Source organism: Canis lupus, chromosome 13, assembly GCF_011100685.1.
Source record: "Canis lupus familiaris isolate Mischka breed German Shepherd chromosome 13, alternate assembly UU_Cfam_GSD_1.0, whole genome shotgun sequence".
Taxonomy (NCBI): Eukaryota; Metazoa; Chordata; class Mammalia; order Carnivora; family Canidae; genus Canis; species Canis lupus.
The window spans coordinates 10,669,625-10,694,017 of record NC_049234.1 but is presented as its reverse complement, the minus strand read 5'-3'; the positions used below and the strand labels follow the sequence as shown (position 1 = coordinate 10,694,017).

Genomic DNA, 24,393 nt, shown 5'->3' with positions numbered 1-24,393 from the left:
GAAAATAATTATTCTATCTGAGAATGAAAAGAATTTTATAGTGGAGATCCTCCTAGAAAGAATACCATGTAATAGAATACATATCATCCTCAACAACATATTTACAGCAAACTCAAACATGAGCTGTTTTAAGGCTCTTTCTTATGAGGTCCATCAACACAGACCTGTGAACATACACCAAAATATAACTCAGTTTAAAAACAGATTCTACACCAGACCAATTAGGCATGATCCCAATGAATTTCTTCACAAGTGGTCTGACCAAATCAATGAATAAAATATAGGCTATCCAGAATAATAGGTTAGATAGTCTTCAGGCAAATGTCCATAAGTAATTTTCCCAGCATTTCTAAGCATTTAAAAGTTTTCAAGAGCATTGAGCTTGAGCATACACTGTTATAATCATTGAGCAATCTCATGTTTAAAAGCTCCTGGATATTATCTAAACCAGGAGAAAATCATTGTTAAGAAGAGGTGACATATCTTTGCAATAATCTAGAAGAGAGCAACAAACAAGTCTCCAACCCAGTCTGTCTATAGTGTGGCAATGTCCGCAGCTCTGGCTCCAAAAATTGCAATTGTGTGTGTATAAACAAATATTTCCAAATCTGAGTTTTGAGAACTGCTACACTGCACAATAGCATATTAAATCACTGTCAGCACCATCTATATTTATTAGTGCCAGTTATGTGACAAGACCTGTATTAGAGCTTGAGAATACAGTGGTGAACAGCACAGACAAGGCCATTACCCTCCTGAAGCTTCTGTGGCTGTGTGAGAGAGAAGTCATTAGGTATAAAAAATACTCTATTCTTCCCCATCGTGTAACTAATGTTAAATAAATAGGACACCGGCAGCAAGAGATTAAAATGTCTAGTCCATGTGGTTACGAATGAGTGGCTGAAGAAGTCAGAAACCTTAAAGGCCTTGGAAAGGAATTTACTTCATTCTAAGTATGATGAAAAGGGACTGAAGACTTTTAACCTGGAACCAGCACTATGTGATTTGCATTTTTTTAATGCCGTGATGCAACCTATGGGAATTTGGTAGAAATCAATAGCAGAAGGGGAAAAAAGCATTGAATGGATACCAAGAGTTGACAGCTCAGAGAAGAATAACAGTGAGGAAGTGGAGGAGTGTATGCATTCAAAAAATATTTTGGAGAGAAAACAAAGCTCTTTAATTTTTTAATGCAAACACATTTGATAAAAGAGCATACTTTTTGCAAAATACCTATTAACAGTCCAAAAGGGTTCTAGAAGTAATGTTAGTAGGAATGGCTCATCTAAAACTATATCCATTCACAGCCTTGACCATCAAAAACAAGTAGGAAGGTTTGTCCTTGCAAACACACTCCACAGACTCATCAATAATAAATGGCCTAGTCCTAAAATTAGAAGATAGGTGGCCTCAATTTAACTTCAAACCCCATTAAGTTAAAACTATGGGAAGATTGGGTGAGGTCAGGATACCCAGACACCTAAGATCTATGGTGAGCTAAAGAGAGTCAGCAGAAGGCAAAGCAAGAATAAAAGAATATTGTTTGAGATGCACTGAGGCACAGTTTCCAGCAATAAGTAAGATCCACTGGATGCTTAGATGCAACAAGCAGGTGAGTATGCCAGATGTGCAGTAATCAGAAACCAACTGGCTCTTTTTGTGCATTAGAATCTATTTTAAAAGAAGACAGATTCTGTAATAAGTGGCTAAAATCATGAAGAAAATGATTGCCTTTTGCGTGTAAAAGGCACTTGGGGGGGTGAAACTATTGAGAATTTACTACTTTTTTTGGCAAACATACAAATAGTAGTCACTAATTAGTGTTAGAGAATAGAGAGTTTTAGGGTATAGAGAATAGTAGTCACTACAGGTGTATAACACCTTTCAGCCTAGGAAAAATAATAATAATAAAATCTTTATGATTTAAAAAAAATTTATATGTGATCTCACTTAATCTTCAAATATATAAAAAAAAAATTCAAATATGCCAGTGCCCGTAAACACATCAAGCCTTCACCACCAAAGAAAAGTTGAATGTCCCAATTGACAGACTCATTTTCTGCATTTTTGTCTTTACCTGTCTTAGGGAAAATGCTCCCATTCCATCTGTTTCACAGACAAATAAGTTAGATGAACTCTCTGCAAATGCTGTTTCTTAGTCACCTAATCCTGCCATCCCATTTAAGATTCTACCTTCTAAACATTTCAGCTGCCCATTTAGTTTGGTTGTTGTCCTCTAGTGAATACACAAAACCCTCGTCAGGTAATCATTGGCCCCCTTTTGGTCCATTTTTAAAGACTTTCTTGATTCAACTACCTAAGCTGTGCCTCGTTGCAGATTTCTGGACAAGTGCCAGAGAGCAAAATGCACTGAGTTTCCAGTTCTGCTTCACCAATGAATATTATATTCATTGTATATTATATTCATTGTATGGTATAATTCCAGACTATGCTAAAACTAATTACTCTAAATGGTTATTGGTATCTTTGAACCACAAAATGCACCCCCATTCAATTTTTCCTAAATCACTATTAAAGTGATGCCAAATGAACACCAATAGTCACCAAAATTATGAATAATGAAAATTAAATATATATATGTATGGCTAACTCAAAACAAACAATGTTGCTATGTCTTAACTTCAAAAATAAGTAAATCTCTGACAAAGATTATTTTATTTTAAATTTGATATTTTATAAAAGATAGAGAAGATACACAACATATTGGATATTGTTATGGATTTTGCAACACGTGTGCGAACACACATATCATTGTCATCTTCCTAAATTAAAATATCTCTAAAACTTCCACTGACTGTGAATCACTCCAAATTAATTCACAACTCAAGAAGTATCTGTCATGCAAGTCCTTTAATGTTCTCTATGAAAAAAAATCAATTCAAATGTGTTGCTCTCATCAGGCATAACATATGCCCATTAATGAAAGTATTTGGAAGAAAAAATATGGCAAAATTAAATAAATGGAAATGGTAAGATAGTATAGAGAAGTTACAGAAGACCTACTTTTGCAAATGTATCACATTCCAATGAAAAATATCCAATCTGAATATGTGAATTTTATGCATCATTGACCTCAACAATCATAATAATATAAGTTGTAGAGAATTCCGATGCCCAAATTCAATGCTGGGCCAATAGACCTCTAGGAATTTTGTATGATTGTTATGCATATAATATGTATTTTATTAAACAAAGACCAAAGTTTGGAATATCTTGAGTGAACAGTATCAAAAATATCTAAAGGATATTTAGCTAATTATTTGCAGTCCATTTTGTTATTTTTAAGTCCAAACTGTTTTCTCACATGTGAGGGAGTCAATTAATAACCTGGGTAATTAAAGGGAAAAGCAGATTGTTGAAGTATGGGGAAGTGAATGGAAAAGCACTGCAGAGACCTTCTGGAAACAGCAACTCTTATTTGCAACTTTGGAGGTAAAATGATCTTCTGGAAGCTGGCAAGGAAATAATTTTGGGTATTCTGTCCTTGAGAAGGCTAACCAAAGGTATTTTACAAAGTAATTTCAGGGGATCCCTGAGTGGCTCAGTGGTTTAGAGCCTGCCTTTGGCCCAGGGCGTGATCCTGGAGTCCTGGGATCGAGTCCCACATCAGGCTCCCTGCATGGAGCCTGCTTCTCCCTCTGCCTGTGTCTCTGCCTCTCTCTTTCTGTGTCTCTCGTGAATAAATAAATAAAATCTTTTTAAAAAAAAAAAAAGTAATTTCAGCTTTTTTATGATTCTTCTGGAAACCTTGCCAGTTCAATTGTGGAGTATACATGACAGGCTGTTTTTGTGATGTGTGCCAACATCTATCCATAAGGACCTGTACCGTCTTTACAGTTATGACAAGGAAGCAATGCTATTTTGTTGTACATTTTAAATAAATGCATATATATTTATATATTTAGTTCTTCTGTTTAAGTGCCATCCGTATGCAATGGTAGTGTAAAAAATGATCACAAATTCAAATATATGTACATATTTCATATAATGATAGTAGTATCTTTTGTATTTCTGGTCCATGACATTTTGTGCAGTCAGCTCAAGGCATCCACCTGGAGGATTGAGAAGACTTAGATAATTCGTGTTGTGTCTGTTATTAGAGACCATGGTTAGGTTGTGAAGCTGCCTTCCCCAGGTTCTGAGAAATTTGTATCTAGAGCAGTGTTTCTCATGAGAGCATTACTAGCATTTCTGGAGTAGCAATTCTTTATTGCCCATATATTAAAGGATACTTAGCATGTCTGACTCCCAGAGAGTAATTGTCAATAATATATTCTCCAGCCATGGTGACAGATTAAAAACAACACCCCCTCTCCTACAATCATGGCCACATTTCCAAATGTCTCTTTAATGAGGAAGTACTAACACTGAGAACCGATGACTTAAACATTAGGGGGAAAACATGAGTAATTATAAAGAAAGAAGGCAAGGAGGGAAAGATAGAGACATCAAGTGGATCAGCTTTAGGGTTCCTATATCCTCCATAAACACAAACATGTATTGATGACAAGCCCCTGCAGGTCTAGGAGAGGCATTTTGAAGCTTCTAGGAGGTATGAAAAAGCCTAGGAATGTGTGCATTAACGCTTTACCATTCATTTTAAAAGTGAGAAGCTACAAGCTCTAGGAGGTGCCCCAAAACCAACCACTTTTAACCTGGGGCAGGTATGATTATGTGGAACAAATAGTAGAAGATGATAGAGAAACCAGAAGTTGCTCCATGCATTGCTGAGGAGAGAGCGAGATGAGAGGCTGAAGGGGACTGATTAACCACTTATAACCTGAGCTAAATGAAAGAGATAAAGGAGGAGGAATTTAGAGACCAAAAGAAAATGGCCCAACAATGGCCTGAAGCAGTTCACACTCATGTATAACCCAGCAGTCATTAGTCCAAAACCTTCCTCCTAGCCCAGGATGATCCAATTGATTTCACTTAAACTACATAGGAGAATCTCATCTTCCTGGGCCATTCCTTGTCCCTCTAGAGTGAGGCATAAAGGAAGCCAAAAATCTGAGACTGAGCACAGATTTTTTTTTACCCAAAAAGGCTACCTATTACCTTAAACATTTTTAAATTATTGCACTATATTAAATTTACTTGATTAAAGTAAAAAATAAAGTTTAACTGATATCCCATAGCTCGAGCCAAAATTAATTTTCTCTTCATATCTGAAAATATATGTACATTCATATGATCACATTTCTGTGTGTGCATGTGTGTGTATAAATTTTATATTTAGGTTATGTGTCCACTTATCCTATATAGTATGTATCAGGATACAGGAAATTTTTTGATGAAACCTTGCAAAACAGAATATAAAAATCCTATACTTTTTTGTATAACTCTCAAACATGTAAACATATATCCTGTGTTTAAGTTGTCAAAATACATATATTCCCTATAACAATAGTTTTCAAAATGTGAAATCTCTGAGGTTTATGAGACCTTTTAGGAGTTCTGTTTTTGTTTGTTTTTTGTTTTGTTTTGTTTTAAAGATTTTATTTATTTATTCATGAAAGACACACAGAGCGAGGCAGAGACATAGGCAGAGGGAGAAACAATAATAAAAGTTACTGATTTTACTAAAATATTAATTTTCTTAAATCTTATCACGGGCTGTGTATTTTTAGCATTTGATTTAACCAAATGGGAAGTGTACTGAAGCTCTCTGTAGCATGCTTCAGTACCATGCTTGTCTCAAGGAAAAGCACTTGTGTAGTTATTCTGAATTATAAGCTGAACAAACCCACTTTTTCCTGAGGGTCGCCATTTTTGCTTGAAAACATGACTGTAGGACAAACTATTTAGATGCTTATGAATAATTTTTAAAAAATGAATGAATGGATCCTGTTACTGTCAAGGAAAACAGACAATATTTGTTGCTGGTAACAAAACTTGAGCTTCCAAGTGAAAATTAGAATTTTGGAAAACTTATTTCTACCACCATAATAGCTTTGATAGCTTCCTGATACTTAAAATTTTTCTCAGTTGGTTAAGCGTCTGACTCTTGATTTCAGCTCAGGTCATGATCTCAGGATTGTGAGACTGACCCCCTGTCAGGCTCTGTGCTGGATTGAGCATGGAGCTTGCAAGATTCTCTCTCTCTCTCCTTCTGCCCCTCTCCCCACCCTCTCTCTTTTCTGATGAAATTGGAGGCAATATTAACAAAAGGGATTTTTTATATTGTTTATTTAAATGTGTCACTTTTTGGAGAAACCAGCATTTTCCAAAAGAATAATGTATGACATAACAAAATCATGCATGGATTAAAAAAAATAGCAAGGTCAGGATAGGCCAATGGATTTTAATATAACTGAATATGAAAGCTCACTGATACAGTTTCAGATCCTACTTTGAAACTAACCTGTCAAGTTCTAGTTAGCACAGATATATATACAACAGTATATGCAAAAGTTGTTAAAATGTCTCTTTTTTCCAATTACCTATCTGTTTGACACTGGATTTTCTTTATAAACTTCAAAAGAAATATCAAATTGCAATAGTTTGAATGTAGAAGCACATATGAAAGTAAGGCTATCTTTTATTAAGCCAGCTATCAAGGAGATATAAAAACTTGTAAAACAATGTTATTATTCTTACTAATGATTTTGCTTTGGAAAATGTTTTATTTAAAAATTATTTATTTTGTTAAGGATTATCATGTTTATTACTGTTATTTTTAAATGATTTAATAAATAAATATTTTAAAAGTTTTTGCTTTAGTACGATAAATATCAATAGATACAGCCCACATCAGCAAAAGTTTGGGATCTTCAATAATTTTTAAGAGTGTAAAGGCGTCCTGGACCACTGCTTTGAGGCATGGGTCAGCCACCTTCTATTATAGCCATATTTGAAAACCTGCAACCTTAAAAACACATTCCTTATCCAGTACTTATTATATAAGAAAGTCATCTCCACTAAGTCACTGGAGAGAGGCCCACTCACTTTGTCACTCTTATTGCCCTAGGGACAGATTCTCCTTCGAATAGGAGTTGAAAGTTGCCATTTCTGCAGTGAGTATGACTCCAACCTGTGGGCATGGTTTGCTCATATTCATAACATGAAAAGGCCACATGTTCCTCTATCATGGTCTTATCCCTATCTGTATAAATACACCCAAACTTGCATTCTATTTTACAATTCGTCATTCAATAAATATTTTCCAAAACCTTCATTGCCAGTTGGGGATACTATCAATAGAATAAAAGTGAAATAACACAAAAATTAACTCTATAGGGAGTCTTTTTGAAATTTTTGCTGAAAAATATTTGTGATACTTTCCTATTTGTTGGGCATTATTAAATGAGGAAGCAGTTCTATATTTTTGGCTTAATTATTTTTTAAAATATCAAATTAAAATACTTGATGTATACATATAAACACCTACTCATCCATAAAACTACTTGCTATTCACCAAACTTCCAAATAGTCACTAATTGTCTGTTCTTGATTTTTCATCAGCCTTTGCTCTCAAAAGTAAAACATATGTGGCCTAGAGTTGGTGAAAATTTTGAATCCATTACTAAGTTTATATTTCATAAATTCATTTTAAAACCTCTGTCTTATTTCTATTCTTTCGCAAATTATTTAACTGGGACTTTTTTCATTTCAAGTACCATAAGCGGTATGGAACGGGATATTTCTCACTGCTGTCATGAAAATAAAACATTCCAGTTGCTAAAATGGATAAATTTGACCTTAGAGAAATTAAAAAAAAAAAAATCTGGCCAGGACAAATTTGCTATGCTTCGACTTCCCTCTGGATTCCCATTTGGTTTAGTTTTCTGGGAAATCTGTTTGTGGGAGAACTGGGAGGCCAGGTCTATAACTGATCTGTCAATCAGATGCAATGGTGAAAAGGAGAAGCCATATGGCTCACTGCTATTTTTCATGTTGAAAAAATGACAAATTTTTTATATTCAGTTCCCACCAATTTAATTACACTGCATAGAGAAAATACACTCTGCAACACATGCACTGATCCAAGGCTCTTTTTTCAAATTAACCAAATTAATGTGTACTAACTAAAAAGCCATATTTCTACTCTTTTGAACCAGCAATACAAGTGTAAGCTAAACATACAGTTAAGTTTAAAAAGCAGCAATTTTGAACTCAAACTAAATTAGGTTTTTCCCATTTATGTGCAATGATTTAATATGTAAAATATTTATTTAAATTAACGTTCTATGTATTCATACAGAGATTAGAATAATAGGTATTTTATACAGGCTTACAATCTAGTTAACAAAACTACTTTGGCATAGAGTTCAGTATATGTGTCCTAAAAAATTACTTCATATTTTTCTTTAATTAGACCATGTTTAAAATGCAGAAGGATGCTATTTAAAGGAACTACACTATGTAACTAAGAGCCATTTTGTAAAGAAAAATTGCCTTTCTTTTTCCTTATCTCTACTATTTTCCTTATATTGCTTCTGATTTTTCACTACTTCTCTTGCATTGCAATAACAATGTGACCCACTGACAGAGTAATCAATGTAAACCTTACTATATCATTAGTTTTTTATGTGTTTATTGTGTCCATTCATGTATGTGATATGAATTATGTATATGATATGCAATACACATTCCATCTGTATATACAATGACCACCACCAGCATTTGCCAAAGTGCATTCCTATAAATATTTACTGATTGAAAATCTTTTCAATTTAGTTTATTCCAGAAAAATCAAGTAAATATGACATAAAAAAAACCTTATAACACATATGAAATGTAAAGATTATCTCCCTTCCAATTACAGAATGGAATTCAAGTTTACTGTGTTCCTTCATAATGGAAGAAAGCACTAAATAGAGTAAGAACAAGTTTAAATGCAATTTAACTTTTAATATTAATAAATCACATATACTCGATGAGAACATTTTCAACGGTTCTGTATGACTATATCTCTATCAACATAAGTGAATTTGATAAAGCTGGGTTAAAAGGATTTAATTGGAATTTTCAAATTCAATATTGGGTTCACTTAACAGCTTATAGAACCTGATGAACAGAGAGCACTTGCCCTGTGTTTGCTCCACTGCTTCTAAACGTTGTTTATAAAAATTTAATTTCAGTGTAATTATATAAGCTAATCTAGTGAACAATAAGTGCCTGGTTCTACACAGTTTCTTAGTAACTCAGGAAACATTTAACTATGTCTTTTGCATATTGTAGTGGCCTGGTGAGAATCATTGAATGACCAAATCAATCAAAAGTCTTCTTTACAATGGTTAGAAGAAAGATCCAATTTATTAAAATGAAAATCACATGCAATATGATGGTCATGGATTATAAAATATATAGTCATCTCAATTGTTTTAAATATAGAATAGAAATTTTCTGTATAAAATAATTTTTACAGAGGAGACGAGCATTTCTAACAGTGATGTCTCATCATCGCATTATGTTCATGTTAATACCCTTCAAAGCCTTTGAGTCAAACAAAAATGTTCAAGTTTGTTTCTACTATCAACATGACACTTGAGAAATTATTTAAGTACTGTGATCCCGGGTTCTTATCTATAAAATAATAACGATAATATTACTCTCCTCATTGGGTTATATGAATTATAAACGAAGTGAGTAAGTTTTTAACATGGTGATAGGTGACATCCTATGTGATAGGATCACATACTAAGTGCTCAGTAAGGAGGAATCAGGAAAACATTTCTAAAATATAATAGTAACAATAATAGTGACAACAAAAACAATGACACGGCACTAAACATTTACATGAATTATCTCATTTAATTTTAAAACAATAGCATAAGGTAAGTACTCTTGTTACCCCTATTTTACAGATGAGGAAAAGGAGATACAGAGGGGATTAAGAAATTTGTGAATGCCACACAGCTATATAAAAGAGCAGAAATTGACTAAGTAAATGTACCAGCTATTATTATCATATTATTATCCTCATCATCACCATCATCAACCCATTCGGTGATCTCTGCAGCAGACTAGGCTATAAAAATGAGTTCTTGGGTACTTCCAAAGATAATTGCCTCCTTTTGGAAGGAATCCAGAACAAGCCCACATTAAGCTAAATTCTGCATTAGAGTGGGCTGTTATGCAGTTGGGAGGATTTATTCCAAGCACCTAGAAGACTCATGGAAGATGAATAGATAGAATTTGTCAGATTTTCCTTTACCTTTAAACATATCCCAGTGCAACGAGGAGGACAATGTCCATACACAAAGGCATTTTTAAACATCATTACAATGAGCTCATCTGGTTGTCAGTCCCTGGGAAATTAAGCAGTGAGTCAAAGATAGGCATGCATACCTTATATGAAATAAGGTCTGCATTGCTAATAAGTGATAAAAATTAAAGGGATTTTAGTGTAAAGGTATGAGTCTACACTAAAGCAGTTGAAAATGAAAGGTAGAGTCTACTCGAGTTGAAATCTCTAAAGCTCTCTATCAAAAGTATTTACTTGTTATATCTCCCCCATCTATCTAATTATTAAAAACAAATGTAAAGTTGTATTTTTTATATAAATTAATAATTAATGCACATTTTTATAAACATTTTTCAATAACCTATGATCATATATGTATAATCATTTTAAAACATTTTTATAAAAGATGAGACAATGATTTCACAGAGCATCATAATACATTATTTAAAAACATTACAGAAAGACAAATACAATATTAATATAAATACATTCTCATTATTTTTTCAAAAACCTAGATGAATGTTCCCACGTTTTGATAAAAGAATTCCCAATATGCTTCAAGTTACCTTTAACTTTTATTTTCTTGTTATCAATAATCAGTTCTTTTTTAAAAGTTTATTTATTTATTTTTAAATATATATATACGTATAACATGTATATATATATATAAATATATATAGCATGGTGCTAGAACTCACCACCCTGAGATCAAGAGCCACATGCTCTTCCAACTGAGCCAGCCAGGGGCCCCTATCATCATCAATAAGTAATCAGACATTTGAAGTATGCTGGGGGTTTTTTTTCTTTTAATCTAATTTTAAAAATGACTGTTAAGAGTACATGTTGTTCATTAATAAATTTAGAAATACACAAAAGTGGAAGAATTAAAAACCCTAGTTGAACCTGGAAATTTAATATTCAAATCAATCCTTGGAAGACTTGATAGATAAAGCCAAACACCAGGAAAGCATTTCTTAACAAGACTACTAATGGAAAATCACCTAAATATAACAACTGATGACTAGGGAAAATACACCCAAAGCCATTAGAATGTTGAGTTTTCACATCTCAGTACTGTGCTACCTCCTACCTGACAATCACATTCCTCCCATGCTTTGTAGGAATGCAATCGAAAGCAAGACCTCATCACCCCCAAGTACTTAGCAGCAATTCTCCTTTCACTTCTTGACATATTTTAGGGTATATCTCAGGTCAAGATCAGGGACCAGGAAGGCTATCCTTTGAATGGACTTATTTCCACTCTTATTTATCATTTCCTTTTCATTGGCCTCTCCGACTCAAATCTGGGTAATCAGTGGAGGAGGAGAGACAATAGATCAAAGGGAACAGGACAGGAAAGGAGGCAGAAATTTTTATTACTCAAGAGACTCTATATTTTTAAATGGGCCATTTGTGTTTACGCATTGTCGGTTAACTAGTTATCAGCTCTCTAGTTATGATTATTTTATTTAGTGGAAAGTATTTCAATCACAATTGAAGCCCAGTTGAAGATTTTAGGCTTTTAGCAGCTGAGGTGAAATCTGGAGTCAGAAATACCCCAGTTTTGATCCCTCCCTCTACTCCTTCACATAGTCACCATATAACAAGGGAAGTTGCTTATCCTTAGTGCCTGTGGGCCCCTGAGCTGAGATCTGTAACTACGGAAGACAATACTTCAGGGGATCATTATGAGAATTCAGATGCTTAGCTTGGGCTTGACACTTAAAAGGTGGTTATTATAATTCCCTCTGCAGGATGCCACTAACTACCCCTAAAGTCTAGGGTCCTGGTGGAAGTGTAGGAGACCTACAAGCCTCAGCTACCTTCTGTTAACCTCTGGTTACCTGTCCAAGATCTCCCATCTCACTGAAAGCTGTCATTCTCCTCTGAAAGTTTTCCTTCTTCCTCATCACAATCTGTAAAGCCAGGGTAGACCTTTAATGTTAATCACTTGATGAAAGTTATTTACCCGAAGATATGAATAAGGCTTAGCGGGTCTGTGGACTTTTGCCTTTTTCAATGCCTAAATAATCTATAACAGAGATGGTGTGGGAGTTTTTCTTCTTGTGTAAGAGAAGCTCTGCTACCTTTTTTTTTTTTTTATCTTTTAAGATTTTATTTATTTATTCATGAGGGACACACAGAGAGAGGCAGAGACTAGGAGAAGCGGGCTCCCCGTGGGGAGCCTGACTTGATCCCAGGACCCCAGGACCACGCTCTGAGCTGAAGGCAGATGCTAAACCACTGAGCCACCCAGGTGCCCACTCTGCTACCTTAAATAAATTCACACAGAACCTAAAAGTAATGATGAAGTACTTACCAGGATAATTTTAACTCCTCCATATTTTCTGTTTGGAAGAGTTCTTTACAGAGGCAAAAGTTAACCAAATGGATAGCTGTCAAAAGAACCATAACCTATAAATACTATACCGGGTTTTTTTTTTTTTAATTTTCACTAAAGTTGCTCTTTATTCTCCCAGGAAAAACTTTAGTTCTACAAGGACAAAGATCTTGTCTGTTTTCTTCATGTATCTGTCTGAAGCACCTAGGATAGTGTCTGGTATATAGTGGATGCTCAGTAAACATTTGTTGAAAGATCAGGAAAAAGATACCATTAAACTCCTGCCCTCCTTTGGAAGTTTGCAAAAATAAATAAAAAAGTCAATAAAAGCAAACACACTCTGATTTATTTGAAAGCCACGCAAAAAGGAGATGTCCCAAGCATTGTATTTATGAGGGCAGCCTCTGGTAAATTAGTCCTGCGTTTAAATTGGGACTGTATGAACCTAAGTAAATCACTTGATTTCTCTGTTTTGCCTCAATTTCCTCCTTCTGTACAATGGGTATGCTTGCTACCTCATAGTATTGTTATGATGATTAAATGAGGCACTGTAAGGAGCTTACAAAAGTTGCTGACATAAAGTAAGCCCCCGCTCACTGCACGTCGGGTGTTTTTACTGAAGCGTGAACTGGGGCTGAGGAAGGCACTGAGGCCCGTGGAGTAAACGACCGCGGGGGTCCCAGGGCCGTTGGCCCAGGTCAGGGCCGAACCGCGTCGTTTCAAGTCAGTTTATGAAGTTTTCCCCACTATACCAAGCTGCCTGCTCATCTCTTGGTAGATACTTTCTAAAACTTCTTACAAGGGAAAACCCCTCTATCATCTATCTAGATGTGCTCCACGCTCCCTTGCAAAGACTCCTGAAAACTGCAGGATTCCCAGATGCTCGCTGGCAACGCTGGAGCCCCTGAGCGTCCGCCGCACGGCGCCCTCGGTCTCCCCCAGCCCGGAGTGGAGCACACTTGTGGAAAATTTTGTTCTTGCGCGTTGGTGAGCGCGCAGATCGGGGAACGCGAATCCGAGCAGCAATCCTCGAGGTGTCCTGGGGATGAATATCACACTCGGAGTCCCTCCCAGGGTGCCTCTCTCCCTGCGGTCTCACCTCCCTCGGCTCGCAGCGCTCCCCGCAGCTGGCGCTGGCAGCCGCGAGCCTCTCGCTCGCGCGGGCGGGGGCGGCCGAGGGGCCGGAGCCGGAGGCGGGGAGACGAGGCGAGGCAGCCAGCGCCGGCGCCCGGCTCCGCTCGCCGCACAGTCTCCCTCCGGGACCCGTCCAGGCGGAGCTCACGTGCACGGCGGGAGCACCCGGGGGAGGCCGGCCCCGCAGCGGCCGAGCGCGGAGCCGAAGGTGAGTGCCCGGGCCCCGGGCCCCGGAACCCGGACCCCCGACCCCGGGCCCCACCCCGCGCGCGGCCAACAGGTTGGCGGGGGCGCGACTGCAGGGCCCCGGCGGGCTTCCCCCCCCCGCGGCTCCCCCCGGGCAGGGCGCTCGGCCGCTCCCCTCCCCGACCGTCGTTACTATTTAAACTCCTGCCGGCCCACGCCCGTTCCCGTCCTCGCCTTTTTCTGCCTTCCCTTCTCCCCAAACGAGAGCTCGGCCGTGTGCCGGGGAACGAGCCTGCAGCGCCCGCTTTCCGGGGACACCTGTCCCGGCGGAAGCGGCTCCCCCGAGGGGCGCCGGGGGCGGGGCCGCGGTGACCCCTCGTTCTTAGCGACTCCCTGGGGGGACTTCGGTTAGAAGTCATCGCCCATCATCCTTGTTCCTCATCCAGGAGGCCAAAACCACGGGGAGAGAGAAGAGGAAAATAGAGCGCGAGTGACGATCCGACTTGAGTGAGAATGAATGGGAGCAGATGACGCGGCCCCCTCCCCCGCGTACTCGCGCCCCCAGCGACCCCTCCCGGGGAGGCCTCTGAAGCCGCCGCCGAGGCACACGACGGACGAGTACGGCCCCCCGGGCCCCCGGCCCCCGGCCCCCGGCCCCCCGCCCCGAGCCGGAAGGAGCTCGCGCCCGGCCACCACGTCCCCGCGCTCTGGGCTTCGCCTCCTGTGGGTCTTGCCGTCCCCCTCGCTTCTCGCCTCGCCGGGCTCCCCCGAGAGTCACCGCGCCCTGCTCCCCGACTCCGCACCGCCCTCGGCCCCCGCCCGCGCTGATCTGCGGCCCAAACTCCGCGGGCAGGGCCGCCGGCCGGGACCGCGTGGGAGGGAGCCTCGCCCCGCGCGCGCCCCCTGCTCTCGGCCCGGCCCCGGCCCCGGCCCCGGCCCCGGCCCCGGCCCCGGCGCCCGGGCCCCGCGGCGCTGCTCTCGCGCGCTCGCCGCGCCCTAGCGGCCGGAGGCGACGAGCGCAGGGAGCGCAGGGGGCGGGGAGCCGAGGGCTGCGCGGGCGGAGGGCACCCCCCTCGGGAGTCAGGGAAACCCCGGCCGCCACCCTCGCCCGGCCGCGGCTTCCGGCGCGCCCCCGACCCTGTGGCGCCCTCGGGCAGCGGCGGCGGGGATGGAGCTGCCTCCCCGAGGGCGGGCGCCGCCGGACTCGCCGCTGGACAGCTGCTCCCTGACCTCGCTGGAGTCCAGCGTCTTCTGCAGCGAGGGCGAAGGGGAGCCCCTGGCGCTCGGGGACTGCTTCACGGTCAACGTGGGCGGCAGCCGCTTCGTGCTCTCGCAGCAGGCGCTGTCCTGCTTCCCGCACACGCGCCTCGGGAAGCTGGCCGTGGTGGTGGCGTCGTGCCGCCGCCGCGGGGCCCTGGCCGCCGTGCCCAGCCCGCTGGAGCTCTGCGACGACGCCAACCCGGTGGACAACGAGTACTTCTTCGACCGCAGCTCGCAAGCTTTCCGCTACGTCTTGCACTACTACCGCACCGGCCGCCTGCACGTCATGGAGCAGCTGTGCGCGCTCTCCTTCCTTCAGGAGATCCAGTACTGGGGCATCGACGAGCTCAGCATCGACTCCTGCTGCAGGGACAGGTACCGAGCGGCGCGCGGCGGCTGGGCGGGGGGCGGGCGCCGGCCGGGCACAGAGGGAGGGCAGGGAGGGCAGCGGAGCTAAGATGATGAGCGTCGCGCTAGCCTCGCTGAAGCCAGGCCTGAGAATACGTGAGGCCACCCCTGAGCTCTGAGATGGGGTGGCGGGGAGATCTGGAAAGCGCCAAAGACAGCTTGGGATTGGACCTTTTTGAACCTCTTCCCCCTTTTTTTTTTTGAATGAATGAATGAATGAATGTGTGCCATATTCGTTTTTAAGGCAAAGGGGGTCAGGCCTGAAACACCTATTTGGTGATTGAATAAATGAGTCAGAAAACCTGGGATCCAAAAGATGCACGTATAGAGATGGAGGTTTCAATAGGGAGCGTTATCGTTTATCAGACCTACAACACTCACTAAACTTGGGTGTTGAACTGCTTTGAATACAGAAGATAGAAAATTGGTTCCTTGACCGTGAATGTCCGTGGGACTTTGATGATGACTTTGCTATCATCTTGCTATGAGTACTATTTCTCCATGAAGACCTTCCCATTACACACACAAGAAAGTTCCATATGGCAGACTTCTGTTCTCGTTACAAGAAAAATGGGTGATAAAAAGCATTAAAGTAGGTTTGCTATGTATAAATCCCTTTGTCTAAACTACCAGGAAAGCGTCATTTTAAAAATAATGATCCTAGCTGAGAAACTTTGAGTACCGTGGGCAGGAGACAGCCTGGGTGAAATATGAATGGACGCTGTCTGCCTTTTACTGAAATAAAAACCGTGACCTCATTGCTAAGTTTAATTTTCTTTTTACGTCTGTATTTTTAAAAAGTGAGACTAATCACCAAGTTGTTTTCTCTAAAAGATACTTCAGAAGAAAGGAGCTGAGTGAAACGTTAGACTTTAAGAAAGACACGGAAGACCAGGAAAGTCAACATGAGAGTGAACAGGACTTCTCACAAGGACCTTGTCCCACTGTCCGCCAGAAGCTCTGGAACATCCTGGAGAAACCTGGATCTTCCACAGCTGCTCGAATCTTTGGGGTCATCTCCATCATCTTTGTGGTGGTGTCCATCGTCAACATGGCCCTGATGTCAGCTGAATTAAGCTGGCTGGACCTGCAGCTGCTGGAAATCCTGGAGTATGTGTGTATTAGCTGGTTCACCGGGGAGTTTGTCCTGCGCTTCCTGTGCGTGCGGGACAGGTGCCGCTTCCTGAGAAAGGTGCCAAACATCATAGACCTCCTTGCCATCTTGCCCTTCTACATCACTCTTCTGGTAGAGAGCCTGAGTGGGAGCCAGACGACACAGGAGCTGGAAAATGTGGGGCGCATTGTGCAGGTTTTGAGGCTGCTCAGGGCTCTGCGCATGCTAAAGCTGGGCAGACATTCCACAGGTATTCAAATTTCAGTGATGCTTTTTAATTTGCCGTTGTTTATAAACATGAGTGCTTGACGATAGCCTAAGAGAAGTGACTGTGAATGGATACTCAGAATTACCAACTCCCATCCTTTACCCAACCATGATTTCCAAAACGGTATTGGGAAGCAAAACCTTGAATTGTTGTTATCATAGGTACAGAGAAGATGCCTCTCCCATTCCTTCTTTCCATAAGATGTGTGAAAAACAACTTGACCACTTGTTAGCCTCTATTTTAACCCACTGCTCAGAAGTTGTACAAAAATTAAAGACACTCTGCCTCTAGAAGTTTCTAGATGAAATATGCATAAACAGCACATAAAAAGATATGCGTAAATTATTCATGATATATAGGGACATAAGCCAGTTTCTCTTCTGTGTCCAAGGAAGGGCTTACCAAACTTGTTCCTTGGCAAAAAAGAAAGTCAGCCCTGCAGGGCTTTCTCTAGCCATGCAAAAAGTCAGATGACCAGGCACTGGTGGCCTATCCCATAATTTTTGAAGAAACCGTGGAAATATTTGCTTTGGAAGAAAGCAGAAGACACTGACTAAATGCTTTATCTAGTATCTGAGAATTTTCTTGTCCCTAAACTGAGATGCATGAGAGAGATGGTAACAGGAATTCCTTAGCTAATATAAAGCCTTGAAAATCTAATGAACACTCTCTGTAGAAAAAATGCCAAACAACGCTCAGTTGTGCATGAAAGTTATAGTCAATGTCAGGGGAAGTCACTCAAATCCATTAAAGATGGTCCTTGTGTTCCTGAGGGCAGCGATTCTCAATGCCTGGTCCTGTGGCTGTCAGATGTTTTGAAGTAGGTATGTGTTCCCTAGGTTAGATTTTAATGAAAATAAGAACCCCTTGAAAAGCTCGTTAAAAGGCAAATTCTAAAACCTGACCCGTGAAGAGTCAGATTTTAGTATTTGGCGTTGCATCGAGGAGCATACATTTTAACAAGCTCACGAGGGAGTTTGGTGGACTGCACTTTAAGAAACACTGGAGTAGGATGCCATGTTAATACGGTACATATTAACGCTATACACAAGAATACAAATAATTTAGCTAGAGAGTCCTATTACCACCTTATTTCTCCAGATACGTGCTTGACTAGTCACCTAAAAGTCATTGCATCTCCCTATTAAGATAGGGCGAAATTAACTTCAAATATGTTTTTTTTCCCCCCACATGGCTGAAGTAATTAGGACTTAACATAATTTTGGTAGTGTATTTTCCTAACTAGTCTCACATAGCAGGGATTTGATAATGGGGTTTCCAACAACTTTTAGAAGTACCACTCTTTGTTTTCTGACACACATAATAGGATGCTTTCTTCTAGTATTTATAAACTCCTCACAAGATTCGATTTAAAAACACCCAGTAAAGACTGCATTTTTTCCCAAAGAAAGGAAAAAGAAAATAATAGTAATTTCCGCAATGTCACCTCTTCAGGGGTTTTATTTTTTTTTTCAGTTCCAGAGCAGTACAAAGTATTAATAAAGCCTTAATTTATTGAAAGGATATGAACGCTTACATAAATATTTGATGATTTTATCTTAAGCATTACATTTAGCAAAATGCAGACATAGGTGACGTATTTCCCCATGTAGAACTATAAATATAAGTTGAGAGGTATTATAGAATAACAATTAGGAGAACAATGATCGGCTAGAGAGCCAAAGTTTAAATCCTGGCTCTGTAGCTTTGTCCTAGATATGCCACTTCTCTGTCCCTTGGTCTCCTCATCTGTAAAATGGCATAAAAATTCCATCAATCTCATATTGTCTTTGAAGATTATCTGAGTTAATAGATGTAGCATGTAGAAATTCAAGACCACTTTGTGTTTCCATACAAAATGGTTTAGAACATTTCATCTTGAAATGGAAACAGTCTCCATAAACACTGCTTTTCCTTATATGCTTACAGTGTATTTCAGAAATACAGTTCAATGCAGACACATCAAGGTTAGTTTTCTAAAAGGTATTCTAACACATTCTAAAAAAAAAAAAAGTCTTTGGAAGTTAAACCTCAAAATTAATATTCCTTAATCTTTAAAAAATAGCTGGTAAATAGTTTAAGAATATCTCAAAAGTTTAAGAACAAACTTTAAAAATAATGAGAGCACAAATGGCATTTTAATGCAATTTCGAATAGTCTCTAGTGAATAAAAATGAAAATAATTCTAGGAGGTATTGCTTTGACCTTTAGAGACACTGTGACTTCAGGCTGATATGACTTCAAAATGCTGGATACACCTTTTGCAGTGTTCGGGAACTCTAGTGTCAGGGGAGATACCTTATTCAAATGACAGTCCCATTATGGGCTCATCTGACTCTTCTTAGAACTGAGTCTCTGGAGATGGAACTGGACTCTCTTGGGTATGTCTCCCAGGGGTTCATTGAATCCTCAGAATAGCAGTAGGGAATGCACCAATGCTTCAGAATAAGTGGATTTCCCAGTAGCTCGAACCCCCCATACCTTCTTGCAGTGAAGGAATAATCTGTAGTCAGGTCTGTCCCCTTATGGAAAAGCAGAAACTTTCTGTACTCAAGGGAAATATTTCCCTGTAGCTTTGGTACTAGGGGTATGACTTTCAGTAGGTGTCGAGGGAATTCAGGAATGCCTCCTGATTAACCTTTAAGAATACCCTGTGGATGTGCATAGGATGTTCTCATGTCAGTGCGGTCACTGGTGCCTACCTTGCTCCTGCTGCGTCACTTCATTCTCATGGTGGACATCTTTTACTGCTTCTGGCTTTCAGATGATAATGCCCTGGTTATGTTCAGCTTCATTAGGAGGGTGAGTAGAGCAGACACATAAAATGTAAGGAGACAGCCTGAAACTGGCATAGAAAAGTGTGCCAAAGTGATGCACTGAAATGCACGTCTGGCCAAGCGAGCCCTCCGCTTGCCATGCTGCAAAGGCCTCCCATTTTATGGACAAAAGTATAATTCCTGTCATACATCCCCTGCCTGCCTTGCAGTCTCATCTTTCACTTTGGGTTTTTTGTACAAATAGTAGGTATTTAATAAATACCTAAGTGGATGAAAGAATCTAACTATATTTCTCTCAACCGTTTTAAATCTGGCCCTACCAATCAGACTATGAGCTCCCTGAAGAAAGAGATTGTGATTTATCATCTCTGTATCCCCAGGACACTGCCCAAGGCCGGAGACGTATTAGATATGAAATGCGTGTTTGTGGGCGGACAGCTAGGAAGGAAGGAGAGGGGAGGAGAGAGAAGTGGAAGGTGATGAGGGGAGGAAGGAGTGCCAGTGATTGACGGCAGTTGTTCTATTACAGGATTACGCTCGCTCGGGATGACGATCACCCAGTGTTACGAAGAAGTCGGCCTACTGCTCCTATTTCTGTCTGTGGGAATTTCTATATTTTCAACTGTGGAATATTTTGCTGAGCAAAGCATTCCTGACACAACCTTCACAAGCGTCCCCTGTGCGTGGTGGTGGGCCACAACATCCATGACTACAGTAGGCTATGGGGACATTAGACCAGACACCACCACAGGCAAAATCGTGGCCTTCATGTGTATATTATCAGGAATCCTTGTCTTGGCCTTGCCTATCGCTATTATTAATGACCGCTTCTCCGCTTGCTATTTCACCTTAAAGCTGAAGGAAGCTGCTGTTAGACAGCGTGAAGCGCTGAAGAAGCTGACCAAGAATATAGCCACTGATTCATACATCAGTGTTAACTTGAGAGATGTCTATGCCCGGAGTATCATGGAGATGCTTCGGTTAAAAGGCAGAGAAAGGGCAAGTACTAGGAGCAGTGGAGGAGATGATTTCTGGTTTTGAATTCACTTGCAATTTATTTACAAAAGCTTGTGTACAACTAACTCAACTGATAAAGCCTTGATATGGATGTCTGTATACTGTTGAAGAGTCTCTTTTGAGTACTATCCATGTTAGTTTTTACCAATCTATTGCTTGGTCTGCTAGAATAGTTCACATCTCCCAAACGAACTGCACATTGAGTCTCAAAAATAGTCCTTTAACACCACCCAGTACAAGTAGGTCAAATGTCTGAATTGTCAAATATAAAATAATACAATACCTATGACAAAGTTAAAAATTTTATGTATCACGAATCATAGAAGTTCTTTGCACCATTAACGTAAGAGAATGGGAGTTAAACTGCATAGCCCAGAGAAAAATGAATATTTAGGAACATACTGAACAACTTTGCCATTTAAAGACATTCTCCAAGTAAATAAATCATTCCTTTCTCCATCAGCTAAAGCTGTTAAATTACAAAAATTAGCTTTGCAAGCAACAATCCTGATTTGCCGACCATAGATGGTGACCCCCTCTTCCTTCTGGTGCAAACCACTGGTCACAGAGGGACTAAGTTCTGATTTCTATCATTATTATTGGAGATAGGAATCCCCAAACTGCTTAGCCAGCAACAGAAGAGTGCTGTATAGAGGCTTCAAGAATTGTGCATCCTCATTCTCCCCACTGAGTGCAGTAGTGTAGTCTAAAGCAAGAGTCTTCTGTACCCATGGGAAATCAGATGGTCTTAAAAACTCTTTTTATTGATGTAGTGTTCAAATGTCTTTAAAAATCACAAATACGTAAAGGTGAAGTAGTGAATATCCTAAATATATACACTGAAATTCTAAACAGTCTTATTTCATAAAATGAGAATGATATGTTGAATGATATCACTGGTTGAACTTGTAGATCTTTTATTTGTTAACAAAACATTATGGATAGCTTTCTGACTGTTGGGGCAAATAGCAAATGTTCAAACTTTGCACGCATTTTGGCAGCATTTGACAGTCCTCCGTGACAATAATAAAATTCCTAGACATTCTGTTATATAATTAAAACCAAAAGTTCTAAACCTAAGAATTAGTTTATGATTCCCAATATTCTAGTAAAGGATATTTTAAAACTAAGAGTGATACGGAGTATCACTTTAACACCTGCATTTTCAGTGTGTTTAATAGTGCCCCCCAAGGAGCACTATTCTTGGGGGCAAAAATATCAGTCCTTTTTTTCATAAAACAGATATATACATGCAGTACCTGAACAGATATAGACTATATCTATGGTGTTAAAATTTCATGGGGTGGAAAATTAGAAAAAATGCCTAAGAAGCTCTTTGCCAGGGTTGGGTGGTGATAAGAAATACACATTGAGAAATACTGTTTTAATATATGGCTATACCATAGTTCATCAAGTCTATTTAAAATACCCTATTATATTATCAACCACCAAAAAAAAAGGGAGGGAAGGAAAAGGAAGGAAAGAAGAGAGAAGCCAGTCAATTATAAGAGGCCCCTGATTATAAAAATGCATCCAGATTTTGGATATATAAAAATTTTAAATATGCATCTTAATAAAATATCATATATAATACTTCTAGTTTTCTGGCATGCATGCTTAAGCTCTGAAAACATTTTCAGTGATGTCATGAGTTTTAGATGGTATGCTAAAATATTTTAATCCACTTGGCTTGTTTCCACTTCTCCCAAATATTATGAAAGATTTAGGAGATATGAATAGTAATAAAATAAATATTTTCCCTCTTACACAATTCACAGGTGCTGAAGCATAGCATAGGGTCACTAATTCTAGTATAAATTCCATCTGTAGTCTGAAGGTGAAACAGAAGTTAGATACAGAAGCCAAACGTACCGTGGCTTCTCTAGAATTCTCCCCACTAAGAATAGTTGCTGTGGCAGGTCTGTGCTCTATACTCATCATGTATTGTGTCATTAATCCCAAAATGTCCCTATTAAACAATTATTACTATACTATTTTAAGTATTAGTTTATTACATTTATTCATTCAACTAATATTCATTTAGAACCTGTCTGTGGAGGGCACTAGAGATTCTTATACCAGAGTAAGTCCTATTCTCTTTTATTTAATATTCTATTCGAGGATGTGAGGGGAACACAGATGATAAAAACTGAGGCATAAGAAGGTGCAATAACCTGCTTAAATTCACATGCCCCGTATATAGGTGACAGAGCCAGGAATGAATCCCAATGTGCTGGACCCTGAAAATGATACTCCTAAAAGTCATAGCTTTCATTATTGCCACACAACTTGTGGATAGGGATTCACTTCGTAAGCAGGCAAGCCAATTTCTTGTGGATGGAGAGGTTTAATATGCCTTAAGAAAAATTTCAGCTTATTCTCAGAGGTGGAATGGTGCTTATAAGGAACAGTTGTTGTCATGCTTTATAGTCATTATTAGACAAGAAAAACATTATCTTTAGAATAATTAATAGCTAGAAAATAAAAAAGAAAAATGAAAAAACTGTATGTATTCCGTAGAGATATTTTTTCTACCACCAAAGATTCTAAACATGTTCTTCACAAATGTGGTATGTTAGCAGTATATATTTTGTCAAGATGTGGACATTTCAAAAGGAAATTTTAAATACCATTGCTTAGTCAACTTTGCTGTTAGATAAAATATCAGCGTACTTATTCAACAATGTACATATAAGAAAACCAAGTTTAATTTAAGTAACATATGAAATAATTTTATATCCTTTCATTTAAAAAACATTTGATATTTTTCATAAATGTAAGAATTATTGCTGTAAAACAATGTATTTAATTTGGAAATATAAATAATGGAATTATTGGCTTTCTTTAAGCTATTTAGAGAACACAAATTAAAAACATTTGTGTGCACAGAGGTAATGCTTGAGCACCTAAAAGAGCAATTTTAAGAAATCACTATGGCATCTCTAGTAGAAGTGGCATGATGTTCATGTTTTAATGTTTTTTTCCCTATATATACAAAGAATTGTTGCATTTATCATTTTCATGCAAATTAGTATTAAGTATAATGTATTAGATGCACAAAGAAGTTAACTGAGGTAGAAATCTCAGTGCTGTGTTTCAATGTGGAATTCTTACTCTGATTAAAATCTTTTGACTAAGCTCTTGCAGAAAATATATATGCTGGCCCAAGTTATCCAAGCAAAATATTATCATTGGGTAAAATGAATGCTTTGACAAACATTTCCGCTGAAATATTTTGTTAACATGAAAAGCCTATTCTTTTGAAATATTAGCCATTAATATCTCTGTCTTACCAATCCTTCAATTCAGGTCCAAGATATAGGTTGGCAAATGATGTGTTTTAGTGCTTCTCCTGGTGATTTTTCCTTCACAAAGCACCACCACCCCCAAGCCTCTTTCCAAGCCATGCTGATACATGAAATAAAAATGTCATAAAGGAGAATTTTACTCATAAACCTCACTGGCAGTTGCTTCTGTGATATGTCTTTAGGGCTAATGGGAAACATCCTCCTTCGCCTTATATTAGAATCACTCCCTTGCTTATCTCCTCAATCTCCTCTCTTCCTTCCTGGTATTGAATCAGTGAGACCCAAGTCCTAATGAAATCCAATCTACTGCCTACTTGTGGCTGCCCCCAAAGAGCTGATCACGAGCACAGAAAAAAACCAATGTATGCAG

General features: G+C 39.5%; 1 protein-coding gene across 1 annotated transcript; it reads left to right on the top strand.

Annotated features, from left to right (window-relative positions):
• Positions 1-15,025: 15,025 nt before the first annotated feature.
• On the top strand, positions 15,026-24,175 carry KCNV1 (potassium voltage-gated channel modifier subfamily V member 1). Its single transcript, XM_038555364.1, has 3 exons — positions 15,026-15,506; positions 16,374-16,903; positions 20,228-24,175. The coding sequence occupies exons 1-3, from the start codon at positions 15,040-15,042 to the stop codon at positions 20,737-20,739; spliced, it is 1,509 nt and encodes a 502-aa protein (XP_038411292.1). The 5' UTR covers positions 15,026-15,039; the 3' UTR covers positions 20,740-24,175.
• The last annotated feature ends 218 nt before the right edge of the window (positions 24,176-24,393 follow it).